The sequence below is a fragment of the Podarcis tiliguerta genome, assembly GCF_965153285.1.
Source record: "Podarcis tiliguerta genome assembly, chromosome: 17".
NCBI lineage: Eukaryota > Metazoa > Chordata > Lepidosauria > Squamata > Lacertidae > Podarcis > Podarcis tiliguerta.
In genome coordinates this window covers 40879039-40898948 of record NC_139550.1, presented here as the reverse complement: position 1 = coordinate 40898948, position 19910 = coordinate 40879039, and the positions used below count along the sequence as shown (strand labels likewise).

Sequence of the window (19910 nt, the reverse complement as noted above, 5' to 3'; positions counted from 1 at the left end):
TTTGACGGCCAGAAGGGGCTGCGGCATCAGAGCAGGTTGTTGAGGCTTTGACAGCAAGAAGTGGCAGTGGCAGCAGCACGGGTCATTGATGCTTTGACAGCTAGAAGGCGCTGCAGCAGCAGTGCAGGTTATCGAGGCTTGGGCAGCCAGAAGGGGCTGCGGAAGCAGAGCAGGTCGTCGAGGCTTTGACAGCCAGAAGAGGCAGTGGCAGCAGCGAAGGTCGTTGAGGCTTTGACAGCGAGAAGAGGCAGTGGCAGCAGCGCAGGTCATCGAGGCTTTGACAGCCAGAAGGGTTAGGGCAGCAGAGCAGGTCGTCGAGGTTTTGACAGCTAGAAGGTGCTGTGGCGGCAGCGCAGGTTATCGAGGCTTGGACAGTCAGAAGGGGCTGCGGCAGCAGAGCAGGTCGTCGAGGCTTTGACAGGCAGAAGAGGCAGAGGCAGAGGCACAGGTCATAGAGCCTTTGACAGCCAGAAGAGGCTGCGGCAGCAGAGCAGGTTGTTGAGACGTTGACAGCCAGAAGAGGCAGTGGCAGCACTGCAGGTCGTTGAGGCTTTGACGGACAGAAAGGGATGCGGCATCAGAGCAGGTCGTTGTGGCTTTGACAGCCAGAAGGGGTTGCAGTAGCAACGCAGTCCATCGAGGCTTTGACAGCCAGAAGATGCAGTGGCAGCAGCACAGGTCATCGAGGCTTTGACAGCCAGAAGAGGCAGCGGCAGCAGAACAGGTCATCAAGGCTTTGACAGCCAGAAGAGGCAGCGGCAACAGAACAGGTCATCGAGGCTTTGACAGCCAGAAGAGGCAGCGGCAGCAGAACAGGTCATCAAGGCTTTGACAGTCAAAAGGGGCTGCGGCAGCAACGTAGGTCATTGAGGCTTTGACAGCCAGAAGAGGCAGCGGCAGCAGCATAGGTCATTGATGTTTTGACAGCCAGAAGGGACTGCGGCAGGAGAGCAGGTCGTCGAGGCTTTGACAGCGAGAAGAGTCAGCGGTAGCAGCTCAGGTCGTCGAGGCTTTAACAGCCAGAAGAGGCAGTGGCATCAGCGCAAGTCGTTGAGGCTTTGACAGCCAGAAGGGGCTGCGGCAGCAGAGCAGGTCGTCGAGGCTTTGACAGCCAGAAAAGGCAGTGGCAGCAGTGCAGGTCATTGAGGCTTTGACAGCCAGAAGAGGCAGTGGCAGCACTGCAGGTCGTTGAGGCTTTGACGGCCAGAAGGGGCTGCGGCATCAGAGCAGGTTGTTGAGGCTTTGACAGCAAGAAGTGGCAGTGGCAGCAGCACGGGTCATTGATGCTTTGACAGCTAGAAGGCGCTGCAGCAGCAGCGCAGGTTATCGAGGCTTGGGCAGCCAGAAGGGGCTGCGGACGTAGAGCAGGTCGTTGAGGCTTTGACAGCCAGAAGAGGCAGCGGCAGCAGCGCAAGTCGTTGAGGCTTTGACAGCCAGAAGGCGCTGCGGCAGCAGAGCAGGTCGTCGAGGCTTTGACAGCCAGAAAAGGCAGTGGCAGCAGTGCAGGTCATTGAGGCTTTGACAGCCAGAAGAGGCAGTGGCAGCACTGCAGCTCGTTGAGGCTTTGACGGCCAGAAGGGGCTGCGGCATCAGAGCAGGTTGTTGAGGCTTTGACAGCAAGAAGTGGCAGTGGCAGCAGCACGGGTCATTGATGCTTTGACAGCTAGAAGGCGCTGCAGCAGCAGCGCAGGTTATCGAGGCTTGGGCAGCCAGAAGGGGCTGCGGAAGTAGAGTAGGTCGTCGAGGCTTTGACACCTAGAAGAGGCAGCGGCAGCAGCACAAGTCGTTGAGGCTTTGACAGCCAGAAGGCGCTGCGGCAGCAGAGCAGGTCGTCGAGGCTTTGACAGCCAGAAAAGGCAGTGGCAGCAGTGCAGGTCATTGAGGCTTTGACAGCCAGAAGAGGCAGTGGCAGCACTGCAGCTCATTGAGGCTTTGACGGCCAGAAGGGGCTGCGGCATCAGAGCAGGTTGTTGAGGATTTGACAGCAAGAAGTGGCAGTGGCAGCAGCACGGGTCCTTGATACTTTGACAGCTAGAAGGCGCTGCAGCAGCAGCGCAGGTTATCGAGGCTTGGGCAGCCAGAAGGGGCTGCGGAAGTAGAGCAGGTCGTCGAGGCTTTGACAGCCAGAAGAGGCAGCGGCAGCAGCACAGGTCATCAAGGCTTTGACAGCTAGAAGAGGCAGCGGCAGCAGGACAGGTCATTGATGTTTTGATAGCCAGAAAGGGCTGCGGCAGGAGAGCAGGTCGTCGAGGCTTTGACAGCCAGAAGACTCAGAGGCAGCAGCACAGGTCATTGATGTTTGGACAGCCAGAAGGGCCTGTGGTAGCGGAGCAGGTCATCAAGGCTTTGGCAGCCAGAAGAGGCAGCGGCAGCAGCTCAGGTCGTCGAGGCTTTGACAGCCAGAAGAGGCAGTGGCATCAGCGCAGGTTGTTGAGGCTTTGACAGCAAGATGTGGCAGTGGCAGCAGCACAGGTCGTTGATGCTCAGGTTATCGAGGCTTGGGCAGCCAGAAGCGGCTGCGGAAGCAGAGCAGGCCGTCGAGGCTTTGACAGCCAGAAAAGGCAGCGGCAGCAGCACAGGTCATCGAGGCTTTGACAGCCAGAAGAGGCAGCGGCAGCAGAGCAGGTCATCAAGACTTTGACAGCTAGAAAAGGCAGTGGCAGCAGAGCAGGTCGTTGAGGCTTTGACAGCCAGAAGAGTCAGAGGCAGAGGCACAGGTCATCGAGGCTTTGACAGCCAGAAGAGGCAGCAGCAACAGAACAGGTCATCAAGGCTTTGACAGCCGGAAGAGGCAGCGGCAGCAGAACAGGTCATCAAGGCTTTGACAGCCAGAAGGCGCTGCGGCAGCAACGCAGCTCATCAAGGTTTTGACAGCCAGAAGATGCAGCGGCAGCAGCACAGGTCGTCGAGGCTTTGACAGCCAGAAGGGGCAGTGGCAGTATAGCAGGTCGTCAAGGCTTTGAGAGCCAGAAAAGTCCGTGGCAGCAGTGCAGGTCATTGAGGCTTTGACAGCCAGAAGAGTCACTGGCAGCACTGCAGGTCGTTGAGGCTTTGACGGCCAGAAGGGGCTGCGGCATCAGAGCAGGTTGTTGAGGCTTTGACAGCAAGAAGTGGCAGAGGCAGAGGCACAGGTCATCGAGGCTTTGACAGCCAGAAGAGGCAGCGGCAGCAGAGCAGGTCATCGAGGCTTTGACAGCCAGAAAAGGCAGTGGCAGCAGTGCAGGTCGTTGAGGCTTTGACAGCCAGAAGAGGCAGAGGCAGAGGCACAGGTCATCGAGGCTTTGACAGCCAGAAGAGGCAGCGGCAGCAGAGAAGGTCGATGAGGCTTTGACAGCAAGAAGAGGCAGCGACAGCAGCACAGGTCGTCGTGGCTTTGACAGCCAGAAGTTGCAGTGGCAGCAGCACAGGTCATCGAGGCTTTGACAGCCAGAAGAGGCAGCGGCAGCAGAACAGGTCATCAAGGCTTTGACAGCCAGAAGAGGCAGCGGCAGCAGCACAGGTCGTCGAGGCTTTGACAGCCAGAAGGGGCAGTGGCAGTATAGCAGGTCGTCAAGGCTTTGACAGCCAAAAAAGGCAGTGGCAGCACTGCAGGTCATTGAGGCTTTGACAGCCAGAAGAGGCAGTGGCAGCACTGCAGGTCGTTGAGGCTTTGACGGCCAGAAGGGGCTGCGGCATCAGAGCAGGTTGTTGAGGCTTTGACAGCAAGAAGTGGCAGTGGCAGCCGCACAGGTCATTGATGCTGTGACAGCTAGAAGGTGCTGCAGCAGCAGCGTAGGGTATCGAGGCTTGGGCAGCCAGAAGGGGCTGCGGCAGCAGAGCAGGTCGTCGAGGCTTTGACAGCCAGAAGAGGCAGCGGGAGGAGAGCAGGTCATCGAGGCTTTGACAGCCAGAAAAGGCAGTGGCAGCAGTGCAGGTCGTTGAGGCTTTGACAGCCAGAAGAGGCAGAGGCAGAGGCACAGGTCAACGAGGGTTTGACAGCCAGAAGATGCAGCGGCAGCAGCACAGGTCATCGAGGCTTTGACAGCCAGAAAAGGCAGCGGCAGCAAAACAGGTCATCAAGGCTTTGACAGCCAGAAGATGCAGCGGCAGCAGCACAGGTCATCGAGGCTTTGACAGCCAGAAGAGGCAGCGGCAGCAAAACAGATCATCAAGGCTTTGACAGCCAGAAGAGGCAGCGGCAACAGAACAGGTCATCAAGGCTTTGACAGCCAGAAGAGGCAGTAGCAGCAGAACAGGTCATCATGGCTTTGACAGCCAGAAGGGGCTGCGGCAGCAACGCAGGTCATCGAGGATTTGACAGCCAGAAGAGGCAGCAGCAGCAGAACAGGTCATCAAGGCTTTGACAGCCAGAAGAGGCAGCGGCAACAGAACAGGTCATCAAGGCTTTGACAGCCAGAAGATGCAGCGGCAGCAGCACAGGTCGTCGAGGCTTTGACAGCCAGAAGGGGCAGTGGCAGTATAGCAGGTCGTCAAGGCTTTGACAGCCAGAAAAGGCAGTGGCAGCAGTGCAGGTCATTGAGGCTTTGACAGCCAGAAGAGGCAGTGGCAGCACTGCAGCTCGTTGAGGCTTTGACGGCCAGAAGGGGCTGCGGCATCAGAGTAGGTTGTTGAGGCTTTGACAGCAAGAAGTGGCAGTGGCAGCAGTGCAGGTCGTTGAGGCTTTGACAGCCAGAAGAAGCAGAGGCAGAGGCACAGGTCATTGATGTTTGGACAGCCAGAAGGGCCTACGGTAGCGGCAGCAGGTCATCGAGGCTTTGACAGCCAAAAAAGGCAGTGGCATCAGCGCAGGTCGTTGAGGCTTTGACAGCCAGAAGGGGCTGCGGCAGCAGAACAGGTCATCAAGGCTTTGACAGCCAGAAGAGGCAGCGGCAACAGAACAGGTCATCAAGGCTTTGACAGCCAGAAGAGGCAGTAGCAGTAGAACAGGTCATCATGGCTTTGACAGCCAGAAGGGGCTGCGGTAGCAACGCAGGTCATCGAGGATTTGACAGCCAGAAGATGCAGCGGCAGCAGCACAGGTCATCGAGGCTTTAACAGCCAGAAGAGGCAGCGGCAGCAGCACAGGTCATTGAGGCCGACAGCCAGAAGGGGCTGCGGCAGCAGCACAGGTCATTGATGTTTGGACAGCCAGAAGGGCCTGCGGTAGCGGCAGCAGGTCATCGAGGCTTTGACAGACAGAAGAGTCAGAGACAGCAGCACAGGTCATTGATGTTTGGACAGCCAGAAGGGCCTGCGTTAGCGGCAGCAGGTCATCGAGGCTTTGACAGACAGAAGAGGCAGCGGCAGCAGCTCAGGTCGTCGAGGCTTTGACAGCCAGAAGAGGCAGCGGCAGCAGCACAGGTCATCGAGGCTTTGACAGCCAGAAGAGGCAGTGGCAGCAGTGCAGGTCGTTGAGGCTTTGACAGCCAGAAGAGGCAGAGGCAGAGGTACAGGTCATCGAGGCTTTGACAGCCAGAAGAGGCAGCGGCAGCAGAGCAGGTCGTTGAGGCTTTGACAGCCAGAAGAGGCAGCGGCAGCAGAACAGGTCTTCAAGGCTTTGACAGCCAGAAGAGGCAGCGGCAACAGAACAGGTCATCAAGGCTTTGACAGCCAGAAGAGGCAGCGGCAGCAGTACAGGTCATCATGGCTTTGACAGCCAGAAGGGGCTGCGGCAGCAACGCAGGTCATCAAGGATTTGACAGCCAGAAGATGCAGCGGCAGCAGCACAGGTCATCGAGGCTTTGACAGCCAGAAGAGGCAGTGGCATCAGCGCAGGTCGTTGAGGCTTTGACAGTTAGAAGGGGCTGCGGCAGCAGAGCAGGTCGTCAAGGCTTTGACAGCTAGAAGAGGCAGCGGCAGCAGCGCAGGTTGTTGAGGCTTTGACAGCCAGAATGGGCTGCGGCAGCAGAGCAGGTCATCAAGGCTTTGACAGGCAGAATAGGCAGTGGTAGCAGCGCAGGTCGTTGAGGCTTTGACAGCCAGAAGGGGCAGTGGCAGCAAAGCAGGTCATCGAGGTTTTGACAGCCAGAAGAGGCAGCGGCAGTAGCACAGGTCATCGACGCTTTGACAGCCAGAAGAGGCAGCGGCAACAGAACAGGTCATCAAGGCTTTGACAGCCAGAAAGGGCTGCGGCAGCAGAGCAGGTCGTCGAAGCTTTGACAGCCAGAAGGGGCAGTGGCAGTATAGCAGGTCGTCAAGGCTTTGACAGCCAGAAAAGGCAGTGGCAGCAGTGCAGGTTATTGAGTCTTTGACAGCCAGAAGAGGCAGCGGTAGCAGCACAGGTCGCTGAGGCTTTGTCAGCCAGAAGAGGCAGTTGCAGCACCGCAGGTCGTCGAAGCTTTGACAGACAGAAGGGGCAGCGGCAGCAGCACAGGTGGTCTCACCGGCAGAGCCTAAGTGACAGCAGGTAAAGTCGAGCAACATTTATGGACTCACGCCTGATATTCACCTGAGAAGGTGGTGCCTTCTTTTGACCCCCAGGCTTGTTCTGACCCATGGAAGGTATAGAGCTGCCCCCCCCTTATCAGACAACAAATATCACGTATTTCATAAGCATATAATGTCATGGTTTTACAGTTGGACTGTGAGCTCAGTTTCTAAAAAGCACCTCTTGAATGGGTTATTTTGGGATTGATTCAGGTTGGCCCCCAAAGGAGCTCACTTCAGTTAATTGGTCTCCAGCAAGAAGCACCCAGCCATGCATGACCCCTCATGCCGCTTCTCATCCCAATCTGGCCGCAGCAGAAGCTAGGCTGGTGCTTCCATTTGGAACTACGGAGTTCTCCGCTGGTTTCTGGTGGGCCTGGACCCCACATTCCAACCTCTAGGGCTGGGCATGGCCCTCCCAATCTAAATCGCCTCTGCTCTCACAGTCAGGTTGGTGGGAAAGGGAAGGAAGGAGTATAAGCTGGTTGGAATCATGCTGAACCAAACACATCCTAAGCTGGGTCTGAACTGCAGGAGGGTTTGGACTTGGCTCATAAAGAGCATGAGATGAGGCTTGAAACTGGAGAAATCTCTTCTGTTCAAAGACTTAGTGGCCTCAATAAATAAATGAAAAAAGCTTATTTGGATGAGCAAAGGATGATGATGATGATGATGATGATTTAGTCTCCCCACCCTGATACATAGCGGAACAAAGAGAAAAAAAGATATATAATAAACCAGCAGACACACAAAAATCAATCTTTAAAGCAGGCAAAAATAAATACATATGAACTTATACCAGCTTTAAGGTGTTTCCAATAGGACATATAAAAATGTAATTTTAAGAAAAATCTTAGCGTTCCAAAGGTGAAGACTTGTCCATCCATTAACGGAATACCTGTATGATTGCTGCCTGCAGTAACTTGCGCTCTAGGTCATGGAAGTGTCTGTATCCGAGTCGGACATCCCCTAAGTTGGAGCAAAGCCACTGTAAGTGCATCTTTTATTATGTATACATTCATCTTCTATCAAAAAAACATTGTCAATATATATTACACATGATAGCAGTGAATGCAGCTGAAGTTGTACAGTTAAATAAAAAATGTGTAAATGCTAAAGAACATTTGACAGTTAAATTGCGAGGAATAAAGAAACCACTAGAAACATTAGAACAGGCATTCCCTGTTTCCAGTTCCTACCTCCAAGTAAAACGCCATGCCAATGGCTCTCTTCTTATTGTTCGGACAGCACATATATTCCCGTGCCAATCGGGCAATCCTCTTGTACTGTTCTGGCGAGGAGGCGAATAAGGTCCTGAAACATAAGAGTAAGAAACAAAGGATTCACAAGCCTGAAGCTGGCAGGAAGAACTGCTCAGCGTTCCTGCACAACAACAACCACCACCAGGTTACTTGAACGCTGAGCAGAGCCTCCCACCTGCATTCACTCCATAAGACGCACACACATTTCCCCTTACTTTTTAGGCGGGGGAAATTGCGTCTTATAGAGTGAACAATATGGTACATTTTCTGAAATAAATAAGAAGTTTATCCCCATTTCCCCAGAAAGCAGGCCTTGCTCTTCATGCCTCACCTGCCAGTCCTTTTCACCTTCTTACCTTGCCAGAAGACGAATGCCTTCAAAAAAGCTTTCTGGACTTGACAGCATATCCCAGCAGCTTTGCAACCCCAAAACCTCAAAATCGTCAAGGTATCCAACACGCCCAATCAGTTGTTTCAGGGCCTGCACAGCGGTCCTGAGGCAAGTGAAGGAATTAAGAATATTATATTTTTAAAATTTGTATACTGCCCTTCACCCGTAGATCTCCGGGCAGTTCACAACATGCAAGTTAAAAAGCACAAAATACAGAATAAAAACAAGAACCAAAGCAAACCAATAACTCCTCTCCCTCCAACAAAAACAGTTGAAAGGGCATAAGAGGTTAATCAGCCAATGGCCTGATTGAAGAGGACCATTTTTGCCTGGCATCTAAAGGCACCAGGCAAGCCTCCCTGGGGAGAGCAACCCACTAATGGGGAGCCACCACAGAAAAGGCCCCTTCTTGTGTGGAGGAGGCACGTGAAGAGGGGCTTCCGATGATGAGCACAAGGTCTGGGTAGGTTCATCTGGGGAGTTTTAGGTCCTTGACATCTTGCAGTCCAACCCCAACCATCACCCCCTGCAGCCTTCCCCATGTTTCCAGCACAAGCGGCAACCTTTTGGCTGTGATGGAGACTTAAGGTTTCATGACACGTGAGTCCCACCACACCCAAATCAGCCCATCGTGCGGGAGAGTCTCCAACATCCTCTCCCATCCTAGTGTCCTTCAGATGTTTTGGGCTACAACTCCCATCTTCAGCCCAGTTGTGCTGGCTGGGGCTGGTGGGAGTTGTGGTCCAAAGTGACTGAAGAGCACAGGGGTTGGGGAAGCCTGGGTCTCCTAGCTAACCTAAGCAGAACCTCCATGTCCAAATGAAGCCTATATCTTGGGGGAGGGCTGAGCCATCACCGCTATGGGTCAGAGAGAGAAGGGAGGGCCCCCCCCCCAATGCATTAGCAGGTCCCTTACGTCAGCGGATCGAGATGTGAAGAGGGCTCCGGGATTAGACTTGTCGCCCTCGAACCTCTTCTTCTTGCCTCATGGACAAAACAGATCTGAGTGCTAAGTGCAAACAGCAGGTGGTGGAACTTGCTCTTCAGGATACCTGCAGCCTCAGGGAACGACAGGATATGACACAGAGCGTTGGTAGCCTGGAGGGACAAGGAGAGGAGAACGGCATTCAGCAGAGGTCATCGTCAGATCAAGATCTCAGACTCAGACGCGACTCAGAGCCCCGGTCCATCTTACTCAGTGTTGTCTACACTGACTAGCAGTGGCTGTCCAGGGTTTCAGGCGAGGGACTCCCCGACATGGAGATGCTGGCGCCCTTCTGCATACAAAGCAGGTGCTCACAGGATGGACCACTTATTAAGATGCACCCCCCCTCCCAGCAAGAAGCCCCCAGCCCCATCCAGCTCCCATTCAAAACAATCCAGGAGAGAGAAACTGAGTGGTTTCGTACCGCCATTGGCATTTGAGAAGTGCTGCGTCGCCTGGAAGTGACTTCCGCTTTGGGGTCTTCATCCTGCAGCCTTTTCAGGAGGGGTCTCAGCAGCTTGACACTGGAATATGAATCGGCGACCAACGCCTTCCAGATTGCTGCAGCACTTCTGCAATTTTTCAAAACAGAATTTTTCATTTTTCCTTTTCTTAAAATAAGTCAGGCCTTTCATATTTTCTTTATATTGCACATACATTAGCAAAGAAAGAAACCACAACTTGGAGCACAATTTTTTGCAAGTACGAAATTCAATATAAATAAATATAAATTAAGAAACCCCTTAAATCTAGCCCTCCCCATTTTCACATCACAAAAACTTACTCATCACACTCCTTTGAGCAGTCCAACAGGCTGTCTACGACTGGCTGCAGGCGCTTGGTGGCCAGGCTGACAATAGCCGAAAGCGTCTCTTCCTTAGTGCGGGTGTCGGGGATCCGGTGGAGATGGTGGTAAATCTCCTTCACAACCATAGGCAGCTGGAAGAAGATAAAAGAAGACCAGGATGAGAAAGTGTGGTGAACCTGTTTCTATTTTGCTTAATGTATGTAGGGTTTGGTGTCAGCGTTACTCGTGCCGGTTCTCTGCTGTTCACTTGTGTGTTTTTTTATTAAAAAATTTATTGATTTACAACACAGATATACCATCTATAAAACATTTTCATCACATTTTCCTTTAATGCCGTGCATGCAGTAAATTTTAAGTTTTCTTTCCATAGTTTTTCCCAATCATCAAATTGTATATTATAACTGAAATCTCTGGCCCATTGTATCATTACCGATTTCACTTCTTCATCTTTCGTATGCCATTCCAACAATATCTTATACATTTTTGACAGAATTTTACAATCATTGCTTATTATGTCGATTTGAAACTTAGAATCTTTTTCTGCATAACCGCTTTCTTTAAAATCTTTTTTAAACATTTCATTCACCTGAAAATAATGCAACCAATCATAAACATATTTATGACATATTTACACGTACGATTGTGTCGCTACTCACCCTAGTAATAGGGTTGTCAAATTTGCAGATGACACAACCGTGATTGGGCTCATCTCTGAAAGGGAGGGTGAAATGGATTATAGAGATGAGGTGGAGCGGCTGACAGAGTGGTGCAGAGCTAACAATCTGCTCATAAATACAAGGAAGACAAAGGAACTTGTGGTGGACTTCAGGAGACAGAAGAGCAATGTCCAGCCACTTTTGATTGATGGGGTCTGTGTGGAGAGGGTAACAACGTTCAGATTTTTGGGCATTGAATTACAAGAGGATCTGTCCTGGAGTGTCAACACAAGGGGGCTTGTGAAGAAGGCGCAGCAGAGACTGTATTTTTTGAGAATACTAAGGAAAAACCATCTTCCGCAGAAACTGCTGCTTGCCTTCTATCACTGTGCCATAGAGAGCGTGCTCACTTATGGCTTATGTGTGTGGTACGGAAGCTGTACTACCCAGGACAGGATGGGGTTGCGCAGGGTTGTTAAGGCAGCAGAGAGCATTGTTGGCTGCCCACTCTCCACCTTAGAGCAGATTTATGCCACAAGGTGCCATAGGAAGGCACTGGACATAGTAAAAGATCCATCGCATCCTGGTCACTGTCTCTTTGAGCTCTTGCCATCGGGACGGAGATACAGGACGATGAAGACAAGAACGAGCCATCTTAAGAACAGCTTCTTCTCCAGAGCGATCTCAGCCCTGAATGGGAAGCCCGGACTTTGAAAGTCATCTAATCTCCCTTGCTGTATTTTACTATATTGTTTAGTGTTTTTATGGAGCAGCCAAGTAATTTCGTTGTCCCCGAAGGGGGCAATGACAATAAAATTATTATTATTATTATTATTATTATTATTACTTGTTCATATGTGTCAGGGGTTCAGGAGCAGAGGCACAGGAAAGGGAGGAAATAGAGAGCGAGGGGGAGGAGTCCGAAGGAAATGTCAGCGATGACAGCGGTCCGAGGTCTCTGAGTCTTTCCAGCGAATCGGAAGATTCACAGAAAGGGGCTCCCATGGTCAGGGCAAGGGGGGTGCCTAGGGGGACACCCCAGGAAGAAGGGGCCAGAGGGGACTCAGAGAGCAGCAGTTGGAAATCAGGACCAGCGTCCACACCAGAGTGCAGTAGGGGGGAGGAGTCCCAGGCATCGGGATCAGGCGGCGCACTGACAGCGGGAGGACATGAGGCAGGATTGGCCACGCCTCCATCGGGGAGCGAGGAAACGGTCGAGAGGAAGGTTGAAGGCTGGGCGCGCGCGCCAAGTTCAAATGTACAGGAGGGCGGCGCAGTGGGCAGCCCGGATAGGGAGCCAGGTCCCAAAGCCCGCCGAAAAGAGCGGGAGGAGTCAGGGGGGTCAACGTCAGCATCAGAAGAGTCCAGGAAGGAAGGGACCCCGGGGGGTAGCAGGACCCAGAGGAGAAAGGAGAGACGGAAGAGGTGGAGTAAGGCTAGAATCTTAAACTGGTGTACAGGGGGCGGAGATTCAGATGGAGCTTCGCCGATCTAACCCTAGACGTAGAGCTGGGGCGCTGCGGAATGAAAATGGAAACTGTACTTCAATAAAGACTTTTGTACATTACTACCGGTGAGCGTTGGTCCTCTGTGAGCTGGGACCTGGAGCCAGCTCTGACAATATGGTTTTAATTTCCATTTTCCTCCTTCTTTAATTATCAGTTCACCATATGTAATCCATTTACCTCTCATATTAATTTTCTTTAGACTCAGAACTTCTAATGGAGATAACCAGTGTGGAACTCTTGGTTCTAATAGGTTTTTATACCTATCACATATTTCTATTAACGCACTCCGGAAGATGTGGTTCCCAAAGCCTTTGTGATTTTTCTTCTTCCCACACCATAAGTACGCGTGCCATCCAAATCTGTTATCAAAGCCTTCTAAGTCCAGTAACTCTTTGTTTTCTAATTTTATCCATTCTTTCAACCAGCAAAGACATGCTGCTTCATAATATAACTTCAGGTCTGGCAGGGCAAAGCCTCCTCTTTCTTTCGCATCTGTTAGTGGCTTAAATTTAATTCTCAGCTTTTTGCTCTGCCAGATATACCTTGAGATCACTCTTTGCCACTCTTTAAAAATCATTACCCCCTTTATTATGGGGATAGTCTGAAACAAAAATAACATCTTTGGAAGGACGCTCATCTTTATCGTAGAAATTCTGCCCCCCAAAAATAGTTTCATTCTACCCCACACCTCCAGATCTTTCCTTATTCCGTTCCAAACCGGTATGTAATTGTTCTGATACAAATCAATGTTTTTAGGAGTTACCAAATTCCTAAATATTTTACCTTTTTCACCACCTCTATCTCTGTTTGTTGTTGCATTATTTCTATCATACTTTGCTCCATATTTTTTGCAATTATTTTAGTTTTCTTCTTATTTAATTTGAACCCTACCACTTTCCCAAATTGTTCAATCTCCTCTAATAGTTCTTTTACACTTTCTATAGGTTCTTCAATCGTTATTACCAGATCGTCTGCAAAGGCTTTAACTTTATATTCATTCTGGCCAACTGTTATCTCTTTTATTAATTTATTTTGTCTAATCGCATTAAAAAATACCTCCAGGACCATTATAAACAGAAATGGCGAAAGCAGACATCCCTGCCTAGTTATTTGGATATTTTAATATCTTCCGTAGTCACATTATTTACAATCAACTTAGCTCTCTGTTCTGTATATATTGCCTTTATCCCACTGAAAAACTCTTTTCCCACCTCCATATACTCCAGATTTTTCAACATAAAGTCCCATGCTATGTTGTCAAAGGCCTTTTCTGCATCCACAAACATAAGTATAGCTTGTTTCTCATTCCTGGCAGCCAGATACTCCAAAATATTAATTATGTTCCTTACATTATCCTTCATCTGTCTACCTGGAAGGAAACCTGCTTGATCCTTATAAATAGTTTCTAATAATATCTTTTTCATTCTTCTTGCTAAGATCCCTGCAAAAATTTTGTAGTCTGTATTCAACAATGAAATAGGCCTATAGTTTTTAACTTGGGTTAAATCCGAGTCCTGTTTTGGGATAAGTGTAATGAATGCTTCTTTCCACGTTTCCGGGATGTCTCTTTCCTTTAAAATATTATTCATAACTTCTTTTAAAGGTATCATCAGAACATCTTTTAACTCTTTATAATAACCTGATGTAAATCCATCTGGTCCTGGGGCCTTTCCCCTCTTCAATTCCTTTATAACCTCTTTTATCTCATCTGTTTCTATTAGGGCATTCAGTTGGTCTTTTTTTATCTGCCGGGATCTTTTGCACCTTTTTCCCTTTTAAAAATCTCTCAATTTTCCTCATATTATTCCTTTCTTTATTTTTATATAGTTGTCTGTAAAAGTCCAAGAATCCTTTTCTAATTTCTTTCGGATTATCTATCTCTTCGCCATTCACAATGATTCCGTTAATTGTGTTCTGCTCCTTTCTTTTTTTGATTTGCCACGCAAGCCATTTGCCTGATTTGTTAGCGAATTCAAAGTTTCTCTGTCTTAACTTTTTAATATTCCATTCCACTTCTTTGTTTATTATCATTGCAAATTTCTTGTTTTATTTTGGAGTTATTTGGTTTTTTAATTAATTTTTGTTCATTGTCCATGTCAGGGAACTGCCATCGGAGCGGGAGGCGGAGAGGAAGCTCCCGGACGATGGTGGAGAAGGTCCTAGTAGGAGGAGGGATAGCCCATCCGCTGGGGAAGGTAATCAGTGCAACACCAGTGGAGAAGGGGAGGAGATAGAGGAATCGGAGAGGTGGCTCCCGGACTCTTCGCAGGAGACCAGCGGAGAGGGCACTAGCGCTCCGTTGCTAACACCCACCTTGTGCAGAAAACTTTCGCGCAGGCAACGGGGGAGGAGACTGGGCGTCAAACAGCTTCTATGCTGGAAGCGGTTTAAGAAACGTCCACTGACGGATTCTGCCAGCGACTGAGGCAGCCACGGATCTTGAGGCTGTCCTGACAGAAAGGGTTCAACCATGCAACCTAGCCAGGAGTAAAGGCAACTTACGCACGAGCAACCCCTAGAACCATTACAGTCCATTATCTGCTTTAAAATTTCCTTTCCCCCCTTTTCTCTGTTTTTATTCTTCAATGAATTCTGCTGGATAAAAAAACCTTGCATCACAGCCTTGCTTGCGTCCCATACTACGCTCATCTTTGTACCCTTGTTGCAATTATCAACAAAGTATTCAGTTAGTTTCTTTTGTGCTTTTCCTACAATTTTCTGGTTGTCCAAAAGATAATCCTTAATTTTCCATCTAAATGTTCTTTCTTCAAAGCTTTTTAGTTCCAATTTTATTGGATTATGATCTAAGATTACTTTAGATTGTATTTCAATTTGTAGTATTCTTGGAGTCAGTTCATTCGAAACGCATATTTGATCTATTCTTGACATTTACTGGTTCGATTCAGAAAAATATGTAAATTGTTTCTCCACTTGTGTTCCTTTGGTGGTGAGAGAGGTTGGGGTTGGCCTAGGGTGTGGTTGTTTGTTTGTGATTGGCTGTGGTGATCTTTGTTTTCGTGTGAGAGTGGGGTGGGTGGGTGTTTTGGATCAGGTTAGCCATACTGATTTGTATGCTGTTGGTGGATTATTTTCATTGTCTTGTTGGGCTGTGTACGTGGTAAAGGGGAGCCATACCAGGGTGAAGGCGTCTTCTTCTGTTTGTCCCTGTGTCAGTTTCAGTTTATTGGTTAATTTTTCTAGTAGGGCTGTTTCACATACTATTTGGTACCATTGGTCCATGCTTACTCCTGACAGGTCTCCCCAGTGTCTGGTTATGGTGTTTCTGGCTGCTGAAAGTAGGTGGTTTATGAGTTATTTGTGGTGTAAGTGGGCATTGTTGTCTTGTAAGATGTTTAGTAGGGCCAGTTCTGGGGTGATGTCTAATACTTGCTAAGTTATTTTACATATTTCTCGTATGGCTGTTGTCCAGAATAGTTGGACTTTGGGGCACTCCCACCACATGTGGAGGTATGTGCCTGTGGAGGTGCACCCTCTCCAGCATTTTGGTGAGGTTCCTGGGCGTATTAGCGCTAGTTTTCTTGGTCTTAGGTACCACCTGTAGGTGAGTTTCAGAGTGAGTTCTTTTCGTTGATATGGATTTAAAGGGGGGTTTAGACCACATTCTGATCCATTGAGTGGGGTTAATCTCATAGCCTATGTCATTCTCCCATTGTTTTTTGATTATGTCTAGGGGGTTTGTGGGATTTTGGAGTAGTATTTTGTATATTGCGGATACCATCCCTTTACCGTTTCCCTTTGTTGTTAGGAGAAGGTTTTCAAAGGTTATCAGGGGCCTAGTTGCTGATTTTACTGTTGGATTGTTTAAGAGGGCATGTAATTGGTGTTGTGTTAACCAGGGCATTTGGGTGTCTTCTAGTTTGTGTTGACAAAGGTTTGTTATTTTTACAGAAGTCTATTAGGCGATATAAGCCTTTGGTTTGCCACGTTTTTATCTGGAGGTTTTGTGCTGCATGGTGGAATAATGGGTGGTACGGCAGGGGGATTAGTGGGGATGGGGTTGGTATTTTCAATTATGTCCCTCTCTAGGTGTACCCATTGTTTTGTCTCATCTTCTAGTATATATGGGATTATATGGAGTATTTGGCTGGCAATGTAATATGCTTCTATGTTGGGGATTCCCCATCCTCCTTCTAAGGTGGGGAGGTGCAGGTATTTGGGGCTTATTTTTGGTTTCTTATGTGAGAAGATAAGAGAGTGTCGTTTTCTCTGCGGAGTTGTGTTGGGGGAATCCAGATTGGGAGGGTTTGGAATAGGTAGGTTAGTTTTGGGAGGGTGATCATTTTGATCATAGCAAAGTTTTATTAATTGACCTCAGTGTTGCCCATATTGTGTTTCCTTTGCACTGAAATGAACAGGGTGGAATAATGTAATTAAAATACTGCCAAAGCAGACAGCGAGATGAAAAACAGGGTGATTGATTTTTGGAAGTCGAACTGCAGCAGGATGGAAACAGAGGCGCGAGCCACAGACACGGAAATTGAAGAAGAAGAAGAAGAAGAAGAAGAAGAAGAAGAAGAAGAAGAAGAAGAAGAAGAAGAAATTTTATTTATATCCCGCCCTCCCAGCCGAAGCCGGGCTCAGGGCGGCTAACAACAATAAAACAGTACAAACAACACTCTAAAATCATTCATTATAAAATTAATTAATTCAAGCCACTGGCAACCATTGGGCCAGAGCTCTGCGAAGATTGCCGATGGAGGGAGTCAGGCTGTGCCCTGGCCAAAGGCCTGGTGGAACAGTTCTGTCTTGCAGGCCCTGCGGAAAGATGTCAAGTCCCGCAGGGCCCTGGTCTTTTGTGACAGAGTGTTCCACCAGATCGGAGCCACGGCCGAAAAAGCCCTGGCTCTAGTTGAGGCCAGCCTAACTTCTCTGTGGCCTGGGACCTTCAAGATGTTTTTATTTGAAGACCGTAAGTTTCTCTGTGGGGCATACCAGGAGAGGCGGTCCCGTAGGTACGAGGGTCCTAGGCCGTATAGGGCTTTAAAGGTTAAAACCAGCACCTTAAACCTGATCCTGTACTCCACCGGGAGCCAGGGCAGCTGGTATAGCACCGGGTGAATGTGATCTCGCAGCGAAGACCCCGTAAGGAGTCTCGCTGCAGCATTCTGCACCCGCTGGAGTTTCTGGGTCAGTCTCAAGGGCAGCCCCACGTAGAGCGAGTTACAATAATCCAGTCTGGAGGTGACCGTCGCGTGGGTCACAGTGGCTAGGTCAGGGCGAGAGAGGTAGGGAGCCAACTGCTTAGCTTGGCGGAGATGGAAAAATGCCGCCTTTGTTGTAGCTGCAATCTGCGCCTCCATGGAAAGGGAGGTGTCGAAGATTACACCCAAACTCTTAACGGTGGTCCAAAGTAGTGCATCAAAAACTACTTACATGCGGCCTACAAGCACAGCATCTCCTGAAAATGGGTCTCCCCAAGGCAAAAACCATTATCGATCAGCGCTTGAAGGATATTGAGCAGCAGAATAATCTGGCCTATATTAAGAAATTTAGTGCTTGGTACGCTTATCTGCCCCCCTCCCATTTTGATTTTCGGGCACCTTATTTGTCTACCCTAACCATTCCAAAACTTAAGCGGGCCTTTACACTGGCCAGACTAAATATGTTACCGTCAGCTGTTCTTGAAGGTAGATATCAAAAAATTCCATTTGAGAACCGGCTCTGCCCCTGTGGAGCTGGCTATGTAGAGACGGTGTCACACGTTCTCTTGTCTTGCTCCCTATATAAAGATCTCAGGGACGAGACCATTACGCCGCTCCTATTTGCCATCCCCGGCCGCTCTTGCGAAGCCAAATTGTTCTCACTTCTAGCCGACCAGAACAGCTCGACAACAGAGAAGGTTGCCAAATTTATCGAGAGAGCAATGAGACTGAGAGCTGGTATCTGAATGATATCAGTGTGGTCACCCGGATTCCTCGCCTAGGTTTTTATGATTATTATCATTATGTTTTATTATTATTATTTTATTACTTCTGCCAAGTTTTAAGTACTGAGATTATTAACTTACCTAGGGTTTTAATAGGTCACAAGATTTTAACTATATTTGTAATGTATTCCTGTTGGTGTTTGTCCTTTGATGCTATGGCCTGTTGGCTATGCAAATAAAGTCTATAACTAACTAACTAACTCTTAACGGACGGTGCTGGCACTAATTGCGCCCCCGCAAGAGATGGGAGTTGTCCCCCCAATCCCATATCGTCCCGTCCCAGCCACAGGACCTCTGTCTTTGAAGGATTTAACTTCAACCAGCTCCCACGTAACCATCCAGCCACAGCTTCCAAACATCTGGTCAGTGTGTCTGGGGCCGAGTCAGGATGGCCATCCATCAACAGATAGAGTTGGGTGTCATCAGCATACTGATGGCAACCCAGCCCAAAACTCCGGACAAGCTGGGCGAGGGGGCACATAAAGATGTTAAAAAGCATCGGGGAGAGTATCGCACCCTGAGGTACTCCACACACCAAGGAGTGGCGCGATGACAATTCCCCCCTAAGCGCCACCCTCTGTCCCCGACCAGAGAGAAACGAGCGCAGCCATTGAAGGGCTGTGCCCTGGATCCCCACGTCGGCAAGGCGGTGGTCCAGAAGTTCGTGATCGACCATGTCAAAAGCTGCTGACAGATCTAGAAGAATCAGCAGCCCCGACCCACCTCGATCCAGCTGTCTACGAAGATCATCTGTTAGGGCAACCAGAGCCGTCTCGGTCCCATGACCAGCGCGGAAGCCGGACTGGAATGGGTCGAGAGCCGATGTTTCATCCAGAAACCCACCAAGCTGTTCAGCAACCGCTCTCTCAATCACCTTACCCAGGAACGGAAGATTCGAAACCGGGCAGTAATTGGATAGATCTAAAGGATCTAATGATGTTTTCTTTAAGAGCGGGCGCACCACTGCCTCCTTCAATTCTCCTGGGAATGTCCCCGTGCCAAGGGACAAATTGATGATATCCCCCAGGAGGGCCCGCACCTCGTCTGGACACGCTCTAATCAGCCAGGACAGGCACGGGTCGAGAGGACAGGTGGTGGGCTTTCCAGCTCGGAGGAGTCTGTCCACATCGGCTGGGGATATCCGGTTGAAGTGGTCCAATACTGGACCCGAGGACAGTCGAGGGGCCTCCAGTTCCTTTATTGTATCCAAATTGGCAGGGAGGTCATGGCGGAGCAACAAGACCTTCTCCACAAAAAAGCTCGCAAATGCCTCACAGCTGTGTGTCAAATTGTTATTTAAATTTGGCTGTCCCTCAAGGGACGTTAAAGACCTGATTATACTAAATAATTGCGCCGGGCGAGAGCTAGCGGATGCAATGGAGGCCGAGAAGTAAGACTTCTTAGCAGCCTTCACCGCCATCTCGTAGGTTTTCATAAAAGCCCTATAAGATGTTCTTGAGGCTCCGTCACGGGCACCCCGCCATACTCGCTCTAGCCGTCTGAGGTCCCGCTTCATTTTCCGGAGCTCCTCGGTAAACCAGGGAGCCCGGTTTCTGCGGGGTCGCAGAGGGCGCTTAGGTGCGATCTCATCGATGGCTGCCAGGAGCTGGATATTCCAGCCCTCAACAAGCTCAGTCAATGAGTCGCCAGGGGGAGCAAGGTCCCGCAAGGCTTGGCGGAATCTATCAGGGTCCATCAGCCTCTGCGGGCGAGCCCAAATCGGCTTGCCACCTAAGCAGGGTGGGGGTGGAAAGTCAATCCTGGCTTTCAGAGCGTAGTGATCAGACCATGGTACCTACATCGAAGGAGACATGATCACATCTATACCTACGCCAAAGATCGAATCCAGCGTGTGGCCTGCTTGATGTGTGGGGCCCGAAACAAACTGGGAGAGCCCTAGTGTCGCCATGGAAGACACCAGGTCCAGAGCCTGTGAGGAGGGAGTGGC

General features: G+C 49.6%; 1 protein-coding gene across 1 annotated transcript in view; it reads right to left on the bottom strand.

Annotated features, from left to right (window-relative positions):
* Nucleotides 1-6275: 6275 nt before the first annotated feature.
* The window catches only part of LOC310668100 (maestro heat-like repeat family member 5), a 39631-nt gene continuing 25996 nt past the window's right edge, over nt 6276-19910 (bottom strand). The window contains exons 15-20 of the mRNA XM_083421028.1: nt 9828-9982; nt 9468-9615; nt 8975-9156; nt 8024-8161; nt 7605-7719; nt 6276-7374 (exon numbers count right to left, since the gene is read on the bottom strand). Coding sequence (XP_083277154.1) covers nt 7336-7374; nt 7605-7719; nt 8024-8161; nt 8975-9156; nt 9468-9615; nt 9828-9982 — 777 coding nt within the window. The 3' untranslated portion in view covers nt 6276-7335. The remainder of the gene's footprint in view (nt 7375-7604; nt 7720-8023; nt 8162-8974; nt 9157-9467; nt 9616-9827; nt 9983-19910) is intronic.